The sequence below is a fragment of the Anticarsia gemmatalis genome, chromosome 17 (genome assembly GCF_050436995.1).
Source record: "Anticarsia gemmatalis isolate Benzon Research Colony breed Stoneville strain chromosome 17, ilAntGemm2 primary, whole genome shotgun sequence".
Lineage (NCBI taxonomy): Eukaryota > Metazoa > Arthropoda > Insecta > Lepidoptera > Erebidae > Anticarsia > Anticarsia gemmatalis.
In genome coordinates this window covers 10,681,909-10,699,907 of record NC_134761.1, presented here as the reverse complement: position 1 = coordinate 10,699,907, position 17,999 = coordinate 10,681,909, and the positions used below count along the sequence as shown (strand labels likewise).

General features: G+C 36.6%; 1 protein-coding gene across 4 annotated transcripts in view; it reads right to left on the bottom strand.

The window, feature by feature from the left end:
* Mcr (macroglobulin complement-related) overlaps nt 1-14,219 on the bottom strand; it is a 30,285-nt gene extending 16,066 nt beyond the window's left edge. For 3 of the 4 annotated variants that reach the window (XR_012959837.1, XM_076124748.1, XM_076124746.1), the window contains exons 1-18: nt 14,155-14,219; nt 13,968-14,057; nt 12,730-13,189; nt 12,167-12,347; nt 11,604-11,775; nt 11,077-11,189; nt 7,887-8,027; nt 7,193-7,415; nt 6,551-6,732; nt 5,992-6,162; nt 4,927-5,151; nt 4,392-4,569; nt 3,570-3,745; nt 2,937-3,047; nt 2,277-2,417; nt 1,417-1,566; nt 748-887; nt 187-350 (exon numbers count right to left, since the gene is read on the bottom strand). Coding sequence is in view for 3 of the 4 variants with exons in the window: in XM_076124748.1 (XP_075980863.1) it covers nt 187-350; nt 748-887; nt 1,417-1,566; nt 2,277-2,417; nt 2,937-3,047; nt 3,570-3,745; nt 4,392-4,569; nt 4,927-5,151; nt 5,992-6,162; nt 6,551-6,732; nt 7,193-7,415; nt 7,887-8,027; nt 11,077-11,189; nt 11,604-11,775; nt 12,167-12,347; nt 12,730-13,166 (2,905 nt within the window). In the remaining variant the exon portion in view is untranslated. The other variant, XM_076124747.1, reaches the window with a different exon arrangement.
* Between the last annotated feature and the right edge of the window lie 3,780 nt (nt 14,220-17,999).

The window sequence follows — 17,999 nt, the reverse complement described above, 5'->3', positions numbered from 1 at the left end:
CTTTTACAAACATACAAACAACGGACACAAAGTACGTCCAGACCCGAAACAAATATTTGTGGATCGCAAAAATAATTGCTCTCGACGCAATGGTAGCGGCGTCGCACCTAAGCCATTTAAAATCACTCCGCACAGACAAAGCCACGAACAGAAGCTACTTACTAAGCCAAAGTGGCAGTAACTTACAGTTGGACTCGTCGGTGTGGTCGGGACAGTCGTAGTTGCCGTCGCAGCGCTTGCTGGCGGGGTAGCAGCCGCCCTCCAGGCACTCGGCCAGCCCCAGCGACGCGTTGCAGTTGCTGTAGCGCCGGGTCACCGGCACGTCGCTGAACACCACCAGCCCGGCGAACCTGGGGACAAATGTGCAGTTATTAATTTGTTCTGCATATTTTGAAGCTCTAAAGATATGTATCGAAAGAGGAAAATGCTACCCTACAGACTACAGTAGAGTGATTCCAAATATATTATTTGCCTAACTTTTTACAACACCACTACCGAAATGTAAAGATGAATTTGTATGCCATGATAACAATAAATTAAAACAATAAACGTTATAAATCGAAACATAATACTTGGGTATTTCTAGGTACTTCTCTTTTGTTCCGCAAACAATTGTTTTAATAAAACTTTGTGTACATTATTTGTAAAAATACTTAATCATTCAGTTCAAAAATAGTCTTCGAAAAAGAAGTAAATGAATATTCTGTCAATTGAAATAACAGTACGTATGGTACTCCTTATACTCACTCAAAGGTCCTATTGGCATCTATCCCGAAGGTGGAGGAGGGGAAGTAGACGAGCTCGTCGGCGTCACCTTCGTGCGAGCGCCAGGTGTATGCGAATGTGCCGTTAGTGGCCTCGTCGAAGTACGACATCTTTGATATCACCTGCACACACACACACACACCAGGTCAAAAATAGCTAATTTAAACCCCGTTTAAACCGTCACTCTATCACAAGTTCTCATGAGTTTTGTTATAAAAAAAAACATGTTTTAAACAGCTTTTTAAAATATTTGTAATTTCCGCTAAAATTCTATACACTATGTAGTCAGTGTTAGAAGTTGCGTTGGAAATATTAATGTTGCATGAATTTACAAAGAGAAACATATGTTTATGTTAATCTTGAACATTTTCATGCTATACAAAAATATAATTACATATAACAATTTCGGAATAGATAAAACGGCTAGTATGATTAAGTTAAGATATATTATTCTGGTTTATGTGTTTAACGCTGAGATAATAACTAGGGCATAATACCAAAAACCAAGACGAAAAAAATTGTGTTTTGGGCCATACATTACTCATTTCAATGTTCGTAAGCTATTCTCCAATTAAAGTCTTAGTAAAACGATGTACAATAAAGTTTCATAGAAGTTAAATATTGAAAAAAACTATTTGCTATAATATGTACCTTAGCGTAAGTGAGTTCGTTCCCGGCCTGCATGGTGTAGAAGGCGTTGTCGAGCGCCGACAGCCCCACGTAGGCGCCGGGCTCGCCGTAGATCATCACCTCCACGCGCTCGCCCGTGCGGTGCTTGCGGTTGTTTATTGACACCGTGAACTACCGACAATATTGTTATATGTTAGTAAAACGTACTACAAATCAAATATAACTGTGTTGTGGTTGCAGTTTATAAGCTGTAACTATCTTATCTTAGGGATGGCGGTGCGCGCTAATAACCGGCCGACATTTCGACCACTATACTGTGTCACTCCTTCCTTTGCTTCTCTAGACGTTGGGGGGAAGAACAAAACTTATCAGTATGTTGTGGGTTGGGGTATCCGCATCCTAGAATGTCCATTATTTTCCTTCCTAAAGCTTCACATTCGCACAGTACCTAATGGAAGTTTTTTTTTTCTGTTTACACCTGTTATATCAGAAGACTGAGTTTCCTTTTTTTATCTTTTAGAAAGTCGACTCCGTGTAATAAAGGGCGCGCTTGTAATATAAAAATCAAACAGGCCACATGCCTACATTGCAAAATAAATTGAATAACTTCAAAAACAGTTAGCATGATTCGGTAGAACGGTGGGTTAGAATTAAACACACGGCATTAGTAGTTGAAGTCACTCCCAAAGGCTTGTTATATATAGCACTAGATGACGTGAAACATAATGACAATGTTTTCCATTTCCATTTCGTCACCCGCAATCCTTACCTATATTTCTGGTATTTATTTTCCGAGTTCTGCGCAGTGGCTTGTTGCTAAATTCAGACACACAAAGTTAACTGACTCGTGCTATAATAAACTTAAACTGGCATATACTCACGTTATTCCTCGAGATGCCGTTAACAGGGAATGTGAGCGAGTCGGCGAGCACGTGTCCCCGGCGGTCCGCGCTCCACACCACCACGGTGGCCACCGGCGACATCTCTGCTGACACCGTCACCGAGAACGTGTGCACACCCTCCTACAAACATACATACAAACATTATTATTTATTTACACATTATTAACCCGAAAGTGTATGAATTACAATGACGTTTCGCCATTTACAATGTTAGTCCAATGTAATAGGGCCATACTGGACATGTTAACAAACTCCGCACTGCTATTTAGAATAATCAGATATAAATCAGACAAGACCAATAAATAGCTCTTTTTACCCGGGAGTAAACCCGAGAACTCGTGAGCAATGACATAATTTCGTATAAAATATTCAAAACCTATGGGATCATAAATTACTTGTAATTTCCGCTAAAATTCTAAACACTATGTAGTGAGTGTTAGAAGTTGCGTTGGAAATATTAATGTTGCATGAATTTACAAAGAGAAACATATGTTTATGTTAATCTTGAACATGTCATGCTATACAAAACAGTTTTAACGATGGTTTCTACTGTAGTTCGTATTTCTATCAATTGCAAACATATTTACACTTCATTGAAACTAGCCAACTGTTTAGGGTATAGTTATAAAATACACATACCCCCATATTCTCCTGGCCACTAGTGAGGATGATTCCTTTGGACATGACGACGTAATTGAACGCTTCCATGTAGAAGTTGCTCTGCACATGGAAGATCACGTACTCGCCAACCTGTACCATAACAAACATAGTTATAAACACTATACAAATGATTTTAAGATATTGATACATAGAAATTAAAAGGAACCTGGAACGTTAAAAGTGATAAAAAAATATACATATAAATAAATTTAACCTATTACTGTCCCACTACTGGGCAAGGGTCTCTTTTTCGAATGTATGAGGGGTATTCCTTTAGTCCTCCATGCTGGCTAAGTGCGAGTTAGGTACTTTGAATACGATCAAGACTTAAGATAAAGAACTTTTTCACATATAAGGTTTCATCACGATGTTTACCTTCACAGTGAGACTAAATGATAATTATTTGTAATAAAAGATATTATCATAATTTATTTAAGAAGACAGCTATATGATAGAAATGTTATTTCCGCTAAAATTCTAAACACTATATTTAGTGTTAGAAGTTGCGTTGGAAATATTAATGTTGCATGAATTTACAAAGAGAAACATATGTTTATGTTAATCTTGAACATGTTCATGCTACATACACTTTTAATATTATTATTGACGTACCCTAGCGTTGGTGGAGCTGGTGGCGATGCGTATGTGTTGGTTGTTGGCGCTGTAGTGCGCGATGAAGTGCATGTCGGCCGTGGCGTGGCTCCCCACCGCGTCCACCAGCTGCGCGCTCAGCCGGACCCCCGTCACACTGTTCAGTACTTCGCGGTAGTTCGGGTCGTTTTGTAGTCCTGTGCAAATATTCCGTAATAAGAACAATCTATTATGCTACAAGTTTTAAGTGTAGACTACGATGGAAGGAGTAATTATTGATTGAAAGTGAATCATTGATGAGGTTCGGATTGTTAGTCGTTCTGTAGTTCGTGGTTTAGATGGATTTTGATGGATATAAATGGAATTACAACAAAATTCTTTAAAAGACGAAAATACTAAATTACTTACTAGTCATGAGAGACAAAGGAAAATACGACATTGACTATGTAGCGCTAATTTGACGAGCGATGAAGTAATATAAATTTTGATATCGATTAGGAGAATTCGTAAAATAACACTTATATTTTTGTAAAAATGGTTGAAACAGTGATGACGGTCAACCTAGTGGTAAAGTTGTTCAAGCCGCCCGAAGGCCTTTGACATGGCTTAACGACTGTTACCTTTTTGATAACAACCGGGACCGACTTTTAACATGCCCTCCGAAGCACGGAGACGCTCAATTCAAATACCACTATGCGGCCACCCATCTATGGAATGTCCGCGCTAAGGTTGCTTAACCCACTGCACTGATTGTTTACCGACCGGTGAGTGCAACTAGCCACGAGCGCCTCGCTTACCGATCAAAATTGTTCGACAAAGAAGCTAGTATAAGGTGATACTCACGCAGCAGCTTGTACAGGTCGAGCTTGAGGTGCCACACGGCGTCGTGTCCGGGCACGAGGCGCGGCTGCTGCGGCTCCACGCCGCCGCCGCGCCCCTCCACCTGCACGTGCACCTGCAGCGACACGCCGCGCGCCTGCCACGCGGGGAGCGGGGAGCCGTCGTGATACGATACCACCATCTACAACACATATAATATGTAAACAAATGATCGACTCGCAGCTTTACAAGCGACCAAATAAAATGTTTTTAATCCTACTAATATTATAAATGCAAAAGTTTGTGAGTGTGTATGGATGTTTGTGATTCTTTCTCGCAAATACGACCGAATAAAATTTTGGTATGTAGATATCTGATGACCCAGAATAACACGTAGGAATCGGGATTTACACGGGAAGGGTTTCCACGCCGCCGAAGTCGCATGCGGCCTTTAGTATTAGACAAAGGAAAACTAGGAAAAGTATACATATGAAGCAAAGATAAATATCTTGAATGATAAACAAACTATGAATTTATCAATAAAGTAACGCCAACTTACATAAACATCAAAAGGCATAGCCGGCTTGAAGACCTGCGGGGTGCCTCCCAAGAAGGAGACCTGTAGCGACGAGTTGAATATCCTCGCGATGCTGTAGCCCTCGATGACCTCGTCCAGGAACGGATCCCCCACTGACGCCGTGATGATCACCTCCACGCCGTCCAGGGTCGGCACGAGCTGCGCCAGCTCCGACATCGGGTACTTGAAGTCGTATGTGCCGTTGAACTGGGAAATACATGATTAATGTCAATATTGTAATAATCATATAGTTTGTACTAAAAATATATTATTATGGGAATTCTTATTTCTGTCTCCGAAACTCTTACATCAGTTTAATTATTTTTTAATAATTTAGAAATAGATCTATTTCTCACATAGTAATAATTTTACTATTTCATCGTTATGTGATAGGTATTTTTGTCAATCACAATCCCTACGGCCAAAAGTGATGGAACAGAGTGCATATGTTACTGTAAAAGCCCGAACTGTGGTAAATCCTAAGATTTTCCGGCTAAAACTAAGATTTACCAACTCTCGATGGTAAAAGTCCGAATAATTATTTTATTTCGAACTTTTATTCACTTGATGATGTCGAGATGTCGCCGATGCCCTGCTTCGCGGGGCTCCTCCTTCTGGGTGGTTTAAAAAAAAATAACCACGAAGGCTAAGGTGGCACCTCAGCCTTCTAACCTAACCTACCCATGTCGCTTTGCCCAAAACTCCTCTTTATAACTATGTTACGGTATATAATTATACCGTAACATAGTTTTTAAACTCCGGCTTGTTCGGACTTTTACCATTGAGAGTTGGTAAATCTTAGGTTTTACCGGAAAATCTTAGGATTTGTCACAGGTCGGGCTTTTACAGTAACACATACACTGTAAAACTGTAAACTAACTTTAACGCAATAGACTATTTTTAAATAAATTGAAAACCGTAGACGATTATTGGTCTGGACTAGTATAGTTAAGACTAACAATCGTCTACGGCACGCGATACTATGATAGAGAAACAAGAATAAACACTAACTAAAATAAAAGGAGATATAAAATAAGTAATACTCACAAATCTAAGATAAGGCAGTTGATCGTAGTAGGGGTTATTGTAGTAGTTGTTGTTGTACGACGAAGAGGCGGTGGTGTACGTGTTGTAGTTAGGATTGTTCACGCCGCTGCCGTGCTCGATCGCGTACTGCGTCGGGTCCGGCTTTGGCATCCAGAACGGGTACTTCTCATCCTAGGACAAAGAACGTGGATTTATTACAGATGTTATTTCTTGATGTGAGGAGGATACATCTTTTATCGCAACTTACTAAGAGTTTTGTAAACAATAAAATACTAAACTCTTAATAGTAACTGTGCATGTGGGGCCATTCAAATATAACTCTATATAATGTTAGTTATGTCAAGTGATAAACCACTGAAACTTATTAAAATTGTTTATTAATCCTTTTGGAGTAGTAGACCAAAAGTTTGAGGAGTAAAAGAAGACTTTGTCGATATCCGACAAAAAAAGCAAGACCATGATGATGTTAATGATCCTTATATCGTAGACCTCTTGCAGTGTCGGTTGATTCCTAAGGAGAATAGTCTTACTGTGTTTATATTAGTTTGTTATTACTTACAAAGTTAAACATCCTAGTGACGACTTTCTGCGGGTCGTACCACCAGTCGGGCTGGTCCAGCTGGTTGGGTTGTCCGGGCAGGTAGCGCGGCGTGTTCAGCGGACGACCGAACTCGTCCGTCGGCCCGTACTCGTACTGCGGGTACCCGCTCTCGTTGTACGCGTATGGGTAGTTCGGATTCACTGGGTAAAAGATTGAAATATTTTAATCACATGAATGATTCGTGAGTGATACTGGAGGCATATTAGACTTAAATATCAATGTTTTTAAAAATGGGCAGGAAAATTGCCACAGTAATTAAATACTACATTTTTTGTTAAATCATAAATAGGAGTGTTAAATCGAGCAAACACAAAAACTGCTAACTTTACATTCAGTTTAAGCAACACATCAATATTTATACCAATTTTATTTACACAAAATATTCATATAAATATTAAATTTATGCACATTGAAGAACACAGCAAATGATTCAGGAAATGTGTAATTTGCAATAAAGATCTTCTTTACGGGCCCCGTTCGTATCCATGTAGCCAATCGTGTAAGCTCTGATTAATTATATGTTTTGTCTTTAAACTCATATACAGGTTTAAATTTGATTGAAAGTTAGTAGTAGGACAGTTAATATGAAGGATAACTCACCTCTAGTATACTGGTTCTGTCCATAGCCGGTGACGCCATACTGTCCGCGGTTGTTGAACTGTCCGTGCGCGTAGTAGCGCGGGCGGTAGTGCGGGATGGGCCGCACCGTGGCCTTGAGCGTGAGGTTGCCGCGCACCGGCGCGCCCGACGTGTAGTTCGCCATGATGCGCCCGTGGATGAACGGCTCCGTGTTGAAGAAGAACGCCGGCATTGTCACGTTCACCTACGGGAATATATACTAATATGTAGACTTATTTGTTTACTTTATATACAAAAGTATACAGGCTTAATACTTTAGACATTCCCTGAGAGTACCATAGGCTGGTGCAGACATAAAACGAAGTAGTTGATTTTTTAAAAGTGATTAATATCTTTAAATCCAAGAAGAGTACTGATTAACACCAGCTTCAAAGTTAGCATGAATATGTTAAGAAGAAGGAAAAGACCAATCATTTTAAGCTTGTTTTTTAAAAATAGTCGCGATCCTCGTAATTGACCAGACGTAGAGACAAATTTCACTTCAATGTTTTGAACGTAAGAATAATGTATTTCTTTATAATTTTGAAAAAACCCAATAAAGTAAAATAAGTAATCAGAATCAATTATTATTAGGTAGTTACAATAAAACTTTACCTGACCAATCGTTACTTCTTATCAACCACCTATAATATTTTCCTTCAATGTTTGTACTAACCTCATATCTGGTCTGGTAGTACTCTTCCACCAGGAACTGCGTCTCCTCAATCTGTCCGAGCGCCTCTACACGGATGAACCACTCGCCGAACAACGGCTGGTCTGACATCTGGTACTGCAGGCTTACTGTACCGAAGTTACTCTGAAAATATATCACTGTTTAACCACTTGCTTTATATTACAGGATAAAACTTAACGAAATAGTAGATAATATTGTCTATATTTATTGACTAATAGATCTCCTAGGTTTATAAAGATTATAGCAATCGTGAATATCCATGGAATAGTCAATTGCAATTATCTTAAAACAAAAAAATATCGCCTAATGTATTGCTAAGCGCAAAACTCAATAACGGCTCAACCAAATCGAATTATTGTTTAAGTAGAATTGAATTTAAGTCACAACTGACACAAGTTTTTAAAGAGAAAGAAAAAAATTGTAAAAACATTTCGTAAGCGGAGATGCGAGGGTCATCTAGCTGTTTATAGTTCCAACAATACAATATTTAACGAAACTTGTAATCCAAATACAAAATAAATTATTTTTAGGTTATAAAAGCCATTAATAAATATACCTTTTAATAGTGTAAACAATATGTTTTAAACATTTCATCACTAGTTCGGTGCGAATAGTTCGCGAAAGCGATCGCACGCCACATCTTTGGAGCCAGAAGCCGTCCATCACTAAGTGTACCGAGTTACCGAGCTTGTTGGAACTCAAACCACGTGGGTTTTAATTTCTGGCGTACGAAAACAAACAGCGCCTTGGCTGCAATATCTTCTTGTCTGAAGCTTCGCGCGCCTCGCATGACGGACACCTGGTCCATCATTTCCTTATGTTTCAAGAACGCCAGCAGCTCGTTTGACGCGAGTGTACTCATAGTAACTTCAAGCGTCTGTTTACGGCGCGCAATTCGAGGTTACTATTATAACGTTTGAGTTTGACACATATGTTTTTAAGCGTAGCGATGCGTATCTAACTAGGTCACAGCTATAGCAGGGACGTTATGGAGAACCGTAACCAAAACTAGCGCTCATCCGAAATTAAATAAAATCTGTAATCGGTAATAACTATTGCCAAACTACCCGAAACTAAGGGGTAATCCTAAATAGTTTTATAACAGTAACCGTCAACAAAACTGAGTTAAATGTTTAATACACATTGTACAAAATGCCGTGATTTTATGCATATTTATTTCCTAACTATAGCATCTTTAACCGATTCATTGCCACCTTCATTTTCGTGAACATTTTAGCCAGGCCCCATTCATTGGTCGGTGGCTCACCATTTGAGCCATCGGCCTCCCTGAAGGATGACTCAACTGATGAGTCATTGGCTCCTTGTAATGATTTAATGCTTTTCGCCATCATTCGAGCCAGTCTGACAACCAGAAACGTGTTACTGTGTTCTCCTATTCGAATTTGTGGATAATAAAAGTTAATATGGCGTTTCAAGGTTTGTTGGTTTTAATGAAATATTGCAGAGGTAGTAAACATTTTAGTAGTATTCAATCATTATTTATTATTGTAATATTATTTGTAGATAATCAGGATTACGACGATTTTACTGAATGTAGCCAGGCAATGTTTACTGATTTCCATGATCAACAAATTGAAGATAAAGAAAATCAAGGTTTTCCAAGCTGTAGTCAATCGATTTTACAAAAAAGTGTACCAAAGAAGCGTCCATTCACTCAATCTCGTAATAGTTGCAATGTAGTTTCTAACAACAGTTCAGATACTAGCATTGAAGAAATTTTGGACTCTGATGAAGACGAAGATAATAAAAGAAAAAAAAAATAGTTTCCAAATGAATGAAAATAAAATGAATAATGAGGTCTCTATAGAATTTGTATAATTTGTATAATTGAATATGTGTAGGTATATATATAAAAAGAATAGCTCCTCGAACGAGCAATTATTGTGTTTATAAATTTTATAAATATATATATATTTATTTAAATATATGCAACAAATGCTTGTATAGCGATTTAAAAAATATTCAAGATGTTTTGCGGCAGTTATACAAAAGGTTTATGACACCTGACTAATAAAAATATTCTCTAAATTGAAGGGCCAGGTCTGATATTCACGGAAATGTTTAATGAGATCTGAAAAATGGTAGTTTAAGTGTTTTTTTTTTTTAATATCCGTTTTTATACAATTTTGGTTTGACTCACCAATTGAGCCATCGGCCTTCCTAAAGGTTTTTTAATGACTCAACTGTTGAGTCATAGGCCATGAATCGGTTAATCTATAGTATAGGCCACGAAACATCAAATGTGTGAAAATAACTTTTAATATTTATTTTCATTGAATATAATCCCTTGCGATATTCGTCTTGAAATACCTACACACCAAAAAATATGTAACGTTACTTTTAAAAAGAGCTTTTATTATCTCGAAACTTGATACCAGTACATCCTGTGAATTGACCATAAATCTTCGTATTACAGCGTGGTTAATAAAAGTGTGCGACAATGTATCAGTTAACTGGTCGGTGTCGTATGGTCACGTATCACAATAGAACATAAATTTGTTATTGTGAACGTATTAAGACTGGATAGGTGGAGTTTTGTAAGGCTATTACTTGCGTTAGTTGTAGAATGAGAAGTATTCTATGAGATAACTTTACCACACGTTATTATAATATAATATATAAAATTCTAGCGTCACAGTTTTCGTTGCCATACTCCTTCGAAACGGCTTGACCGATTCTCATAAAATTTTGTGAGCATATTGAGTAGGTCTGAGAATCGGCCAACATCTATTTTTCAAACCCTTGAGTGACACTATATTTTTTTAAATTTATATGGCAAAGCTGCGATTGCTGGGTCAGCTAGTAAAACTATAAGCATCATTGTACAACTTACATGTAGTTATCAGATTCCACACTAAACAAAGTGAAATTATTTAACATTCCGCCTGTTATACAAACTACAAATAAAACCATGTAAGTGCCATATAATAGGGAGCGAGATTATAGACATAAAACCTATGCACGATACTAACTTCGGACTACTTTTGTACTACCATTGAGAATACTGAATCCAATTGCACTTTGAAGCACCTGGATACGAACTTGAGATCCTTAACTGGTTCAAAACACGGACGGATTATTTCTTGAATAGCTAAAGGTTTTCTTACGAGTTTTTTTAATAAAAGAATGCTTATTTAATTATATTAGTTACCTGTCTAGAAAGCCATCTCTTCATGATTCGCCTGTTGGGGTCGAGGATGAACACGTCGATGGCTCGTCCGAACGCCTTCAGCTCCGTGTTGATAGGTATCACACGGAACCGTACTGAAGTATATCGTTACATTATTATTTCGTTCTTTGAGGTATTTCTACAATGAATTCATCTATGAATTGATGCAGACAAGTCTATAGAAATTGATACACAAGCATTCTGTAATGTGTTTTATAAACAAAAATTAAAAACCAATGCAGTTTTTGAATGAAGTTTTGGGATTTCAATTTTTTTTTTGAGGTCATTGCTTAGTAATTATTTTTATGGACAGTTTGAGATTAAAAAAAACTCATACAATTGATGCTTCATAAGCATCGATTGTATGAGTTTTTCTATTTTCGTATAAGAAATAAGTTTTTTTGTGGGATTTTTGCGTAACTTTTACTGCAATTTCTTTTACAAGACTACAACCCTAAAACAGACTGATTATTTTAAGGGAAAAAAGAGTGGGTTATATAACTTCTTACCAGTCTGTCCCTGCATATACACTGGCTTGTCCATCTGTATGAAGATGGTCATGAACCGTCTGGAGAACGTCAGCTGTGTCTCGTTGACGAAGGCTCGCCCGCCGAACGGTGTGTCCAGGTAAAGACCTTCTACACGCAGTTTGTAGTCACCTGGCACTGTGGTCGCTGGCACCTGTTTGAATTATTTAAATTAAAAAATTAAGAGATCCTGTCTCTTTACTATAAAAGAGAAGAAGTTTCTAGTATATTTATGTTATTTAAATGTGCTATTTATCTGAATGTATTTGTTGGTTACTGTTTCTAGCTATAATGGTTGAACCAATTTTGTTTAAGTTATAACTTAAACATAACATTAACTCAAGAGATAGATTATAATGCTAAAAGAACAGATAAAACATATTTCATTCTATAAAAAAATTTATATGTACATTATGCTGCATCAGAGATGAATTTGTTTTCTACTAAAATAATCAACAGCAGATAAATAGTCGGTCATACATTTTTTATACAACTAACCAGTTCTTTCAGATTGATAAAGATTAACTGTCAGTAGCTCAACTCACCCTCATGTTCAATATCTCGGGCACTCCTTCCTTAACCCCCTGACTGACATCAGCTATCTCCACCCCATTGCAAGAGATGGAAGCTCTGATGGTCATCTGCAGCCGAGCCTGCAGGATGTTGGCCGATATCTTGTAGATCTGACCTGGCCTCACCATTTTAGAGGCTACTATGAAGTAGGTGCTGAAATATTATGAGCAATTAGAATATTTTCTTGAATATGGGGTTGATTATATGAATAATATAAGGTGCTTGAGTTTTCCTATAAGAAAACTAAACCCAGTTTTGAAATTTAACAAGCAAACAACATTAATCTTCTCCTACAATGGTGTTTCTAAATTAATCTACTTTTAAGATTTACAGTGTGGTGAATGTGTGTTTAATCTCACATATCTTGCTAGAAATTTGAATTTATAACATCATAAATAATTTTAATATATGAAATGGAAACTCCACATTTATTAGTTTTTTACCTTAACCTTTGAATTTAGTTATGTAGGAATGAGATACTGTCAGGACAAAAATAAATTTAAAAAAAAATAGCATATTTATTACTCAAACTTACGCTTCGTTGATAATAACACTGTCATGTTCTAGTGCTGCACCCTTGTATGAAGTACTGTAAGTTCTTCCACTGTCCCACGAAGGTCTTGGAGTTATATCCGGAGTATACTGGTTCTGATTGTAGTTTAAATCAGGACTCCGGTTCTCAAACTGATTGTTGTACCTTTGATCCTGATCATATTGACCCCTATTTGGATCATATTGACCCCTATTTGGATCATATTGACTACGATTTGGATCATACTGATTCTGATTACGGTTTTGATACCTCCTGTTTGGATCATACGGGTTGTTGTACCTCGGATCATTGTTCAAATAATCATTTGTAGGACTTGGCTGGTTTACGTCAGGGTTGTAAGTCGGTTGTACATAGTCTTGTGATGAACATAGTTGTAATACTGATATTGATAGGATGTATGTTAAAATTACGAGATTCATAATTCAGTCTTTGATTTAGCTGCCTGCAAGAAAAAATATTATTAATGAGAGAAGAAATTACAAAAAACACATTGGAAAGATTAAGTACTCTAAAGAAATTTAAGTTGTTTAAGTAACCAGTATTTCTCAAAAAGAATAAGTATTTTGAGTTGTACAAATACTTTTTTCAAGTAGTAAAAAAAAAACGTCAAAGTTTTACCACCAATATGTAAGAGAGGCAAGTAAAGCAGATTAAATATAATCACCAGTGTTTTGTTATGACGTGATTGTTTAACTTTTGAACAGAAAGTAAGTATTTGTACTTTGAATAATATATGTCCAGACCAGTTACGACTGTCTAAACACGTTACAGAGGTTTAATTTTTTTAAGTTACAGGGACTTGGCTTCAAAACAATGTATTACTTATTTTTTGTGAAACAAAAAGTTTGCAAGAACTACACAAAAATAACAATGAATGCCTGACAGTTACCCAGATTAGTAGTTATTTATATATTTTACAAAACTTACATACCGTATCAGGAATGTTTATGAATTTGCTTAAGTGTTTTAATATAAACGTTGTGTACTTCGTAAAATATAATAAAAACATATTGAATGTTATTTCAAGATTCGAAAATATGCTCATTCGTTGGCCGACGTAAACACCGACTTGCACCGACTATTGTCAGTTAAAAGTTCAGTTAATTATATAACACTGGCCACTTAACCCGAACAACAGGTGAATAAGTAAATAAAGAACGAGTTCAACTCACGATTAGCCTTATTTTTAATTTAATAATAAAGTTAACAATTATCTTAACCTGAAGTTAACGCCCATGGATACTCATCGGTTCCGTACTGTTTATTGCAAACAACACCACGACATTTGCACAGCAACTCCACTTTACTCCCTAGAACGCGTAAAATTATAGAATTTTATAGAAATTCATATAAAATTAGTTAATTCAAATATATAAACAAGTACGTTAACAACGTCCTATTACTCACTTCATTCAAGAAAACGCGATCGTCGCGCAGTCGCACAACACCACGCCCGGCTAGTGAGAAGACCGGTATGTTCCGTTAAGTTTTCAACTTTATCGTAACTTATGGTGAACTAGTGTTTTAAAATGACGTTAACTATTTTTTAAATCTTTGACCTATTTTTTACACATCACATTTAGATAACGATATGTTTTTCTTCAATTAAATTAATGAGACTATTTGTTACTTACCGGTATTCGCCGAACCGTTATGTACCTACCTGAAATCCTGATTTTATTTCATGTTATATTTTATCTGTGAGGATGAGGCGGTTAATTTTAAAAAGTGTAACATAATGACGTCATTTTAATTAGAATTCAATGGGTGCTTTATTTTTTTAACAATATACGTACCATTATAGTCTATTTTTAAAATAATAGTTATCTATCTATATACCTACCTACCCATAGAAGTTTTATAAGATTATTCCTTCAATGCATGGCTCATCACGTGGTACAGGCATGACGCAGCGGGCGGTACACCATGATTAGGAACCAAAACTGATAAGAAGTCATGGGTTCGATTCCCACATGCATGCAATAATAGTCTGCATGTTGTCAACGCTTCATTCGTTATAAATTAGGTCTAGTGTAACACAGAGTGAACTTAAGAGCCTTCTAATTTCTCGATTATATGGCCTATCAGCATTGAATTATAGGTTATGTTAGGCAAATTATTTTTAAACTCTTATTGGGTAGGTAGGTAGGGTAAACCACCCAGTAGTCAGCCTTTTAGTGAAAATGTCAATTTGATTTAGCCATATTTTTAACATTTACAACTAGATGTAAAATCATTAGTCATTGTATGAAAGGTAATTTATTAAACTTTAAGAAAAAAATAACAAAATATCATATTCATAAGATTATTATGGAAAAAATCCACATTAAACAAAATATGGCACTTTTTACCAGTAGTCAGCCCCATTTCGCCAGTAGTCAGCCATATCTTACCCAGTAGTCAGCCTCTTACTTACTCAATACAAATATTCTATTTTAAATATATTTTTATTGAAATCTCCAGGAAATAAAGCACATTTGCAATAATACCATGCAGTACAATTTATACATCCATTAATTTTTAACCCCCGACGCAAAAAGAGGGGTGTTATAAGGTTCGACGTGTCTGTCTGCGTGTCTGTCTATCTATGGCATCATAACTCCCGAAAGGATGCAGTGATTTCAATTTAGTTTTTTTAAAATTAAAGGTGACATATGTGCGAGTGTTTTTAGACATGTTTGATGAAAATTGGTGGAGCCGTTTAAAAGTTGTAGTGGGTTAAAGTGGGGAGATTAACCGAATGTCTGCAAATTTACTCGGACGGGGTCTCAAATGGCTTCGCATGCTGAGAAAGCTGGTGGTGGGAAAGTCAGAATGGCTTAACCTAACCACCAACCTTTTAAAAAGTATGAAATCAAAAAAAATATTGTGAAATCGGGGGTTTTCAAGATTTTAATTTATAGTTATTAGCACTTAGGTAATTGATTTCTAAATGTTTTCTAGTCAATCTTTCTTCACACGGTTCACAGCGATAAAAGTTTATTTTCTGTTCCTTTATTCCTTCTGTTTCTCAACTCTCCCCAATCTACAAAAGATGCTCTCTTCTTCTATAAAACTATTTTAGCTTTCTTGATGTGTTGAAACATAAGTCAATGGTAGGCTAGGAAATAGAAGGTAGATGATAGAAGTAACTGGTATCATTCCTTTCTTTTCTCATTTCCCAAAATTCCTTCGTGTTTCGGAAGGCATGGTAAATTGTAGGTCCCGGCGGGCATTCAAGGATCTCTGGCAATCGTTGCCATTAGTCAGAAGCTTGAAAATCTGATAACCAGTCTTATGGTAGTCGTGGTATAGCCCAGGTAACTGGGTTGTGGAGGTCATATAGGCAGTTGCTCCATGTAAAACACTGGTATTCAGCTGCATCCGGTGAAACTGGAAGCTGATTCCAGCATATCGTGACCAGTTTCTTAGGGCAGTCATTTGTTTTTGGGAGTGCACTTAGTCTAGCTTAATGGTACGAGGCATTTGTGAGACTATTAAACGATTTCGGACTTGTAGTGTCATAATAATGTGTGAAATGCCAAGTACTCGACTCGTTTCCATGATTTTCATAACATTTTTGATCGCCACCATAGCACATGACAATTATTCCTCTTTATACAGATCTTTTGGTCTTTTTGATATGATACTATTCGAAAACAAGTAACTAAGTTTTGTGCCAACATAGCCGTCCACAAATTTGAACCTTAATGAAAGGATTTAACCTTTTCACCGCCACGGACGTTAAGAGACGTAAAATTGAAAATCGCTCACGACGCCATCGACGTGATAGCACGTCAAAAATATCACTTTTTTATAGTTCAAAATAAACATACAACAATACGTTTCAAGTGTTTTCTTTCTCCTGTTATTATTACCTAAACATATTTATTACATTATTACACAAAGACATATAATAATTAGACAGTTGTACCTGAAAAAAAAACAAAGTAAATCATCATGCAAAATGTATAAATTTAGCCCGCAAATCCACGCCACAGACGTGAAGACGCGTCAACTAGTGATGTGCAAGGAAAAGGACTACAATCTAAACACTTTATGCAATATTTCGAAAACAAATTGAAATACTTCACTCCTTTCTGAAAAAAAAATTTTTTGTCTGATATGTTTTAAATTAGATTCAATACAAACCTAAATATGTAATAAAACTACCATATCTAGTGATAAACTCATGACTAAATAAGTGCAAATCGATCATTTTGTGGCAACTCTCGCGCATCTCTATTAGCGGAATCCCTTACAGTGCTTCGTACGCCACTGACGGAATCAGACGGCGCGCTCTGACGTCACCCGCGCTGCTGGACACTCGTAGTGTTGTTGCAATACGTTATTAATAATAGGTACATAAATTCTTGTGTATAATAAATTTTTCGTACACCATCTGCGCCACAAAAATGTCTTCAAGTCAAATGACGACAGAAGAGCTGTTGAGAGTGTTAGAAGGTGTAGAAGATGATGTTATATATATACAGAGCACAAAACATATTTATTTTACCGAGTCATAGAGTTCTTTCAAACTGTGTTTCCATGTTACTACATCAAAATAAATTTTATAGACTAGAAAAATATTACGAAAATTTTATTTCTACATTTATTAAAATCGTAAGATACGAGTACGAAACAATTGTGCAAAATTGAGTATTGATTATAATTTAACGTATTCAGATGAATGATTAAACGTAACGATATATTATACTTCACTCCGACTTGCCACACTGGTACATCTCTAATATAAGGCGGCAAAATTTGAAATCGCAGCGCTGACCACGCCAGTGGCGTTTCTTAACGTCAAAAGGTGTCGTCACAACTGGGATTAGTGCTGTGACTTTTTGAATAAAATATTTGAATTAAGTACTTTTTTTATGCAAATTGTTCGTGTATATCATTGTTATTTTTGGGTAATGAGTACTGAGTAGTGTAAAGTTGACACATGGGAGAAATTCAATAAAATTTTGTGGTACTTTTATGCAATTTTTACTCATAATATAAGAACACGTAAAATTAATCGAAGTTTTATCGATATACACTTTTCCCGTGACTATTATTTTGTAGGTATAAACGAAGGAATTTATTGCTTGGCGTGGGGAACACCGATTTTCAATATTACTCTGGCGGTGAAAAGGTTAAGACCCAATTTCATTTAGCAAAACTGACGGCCGACTATGGGATATGTAGGTCCAATGGTCGGCCTCATGAAATTCACTGACTTTATATGCGGCCGACTACTGGTAAAATACTATTTTTGTCTTAGA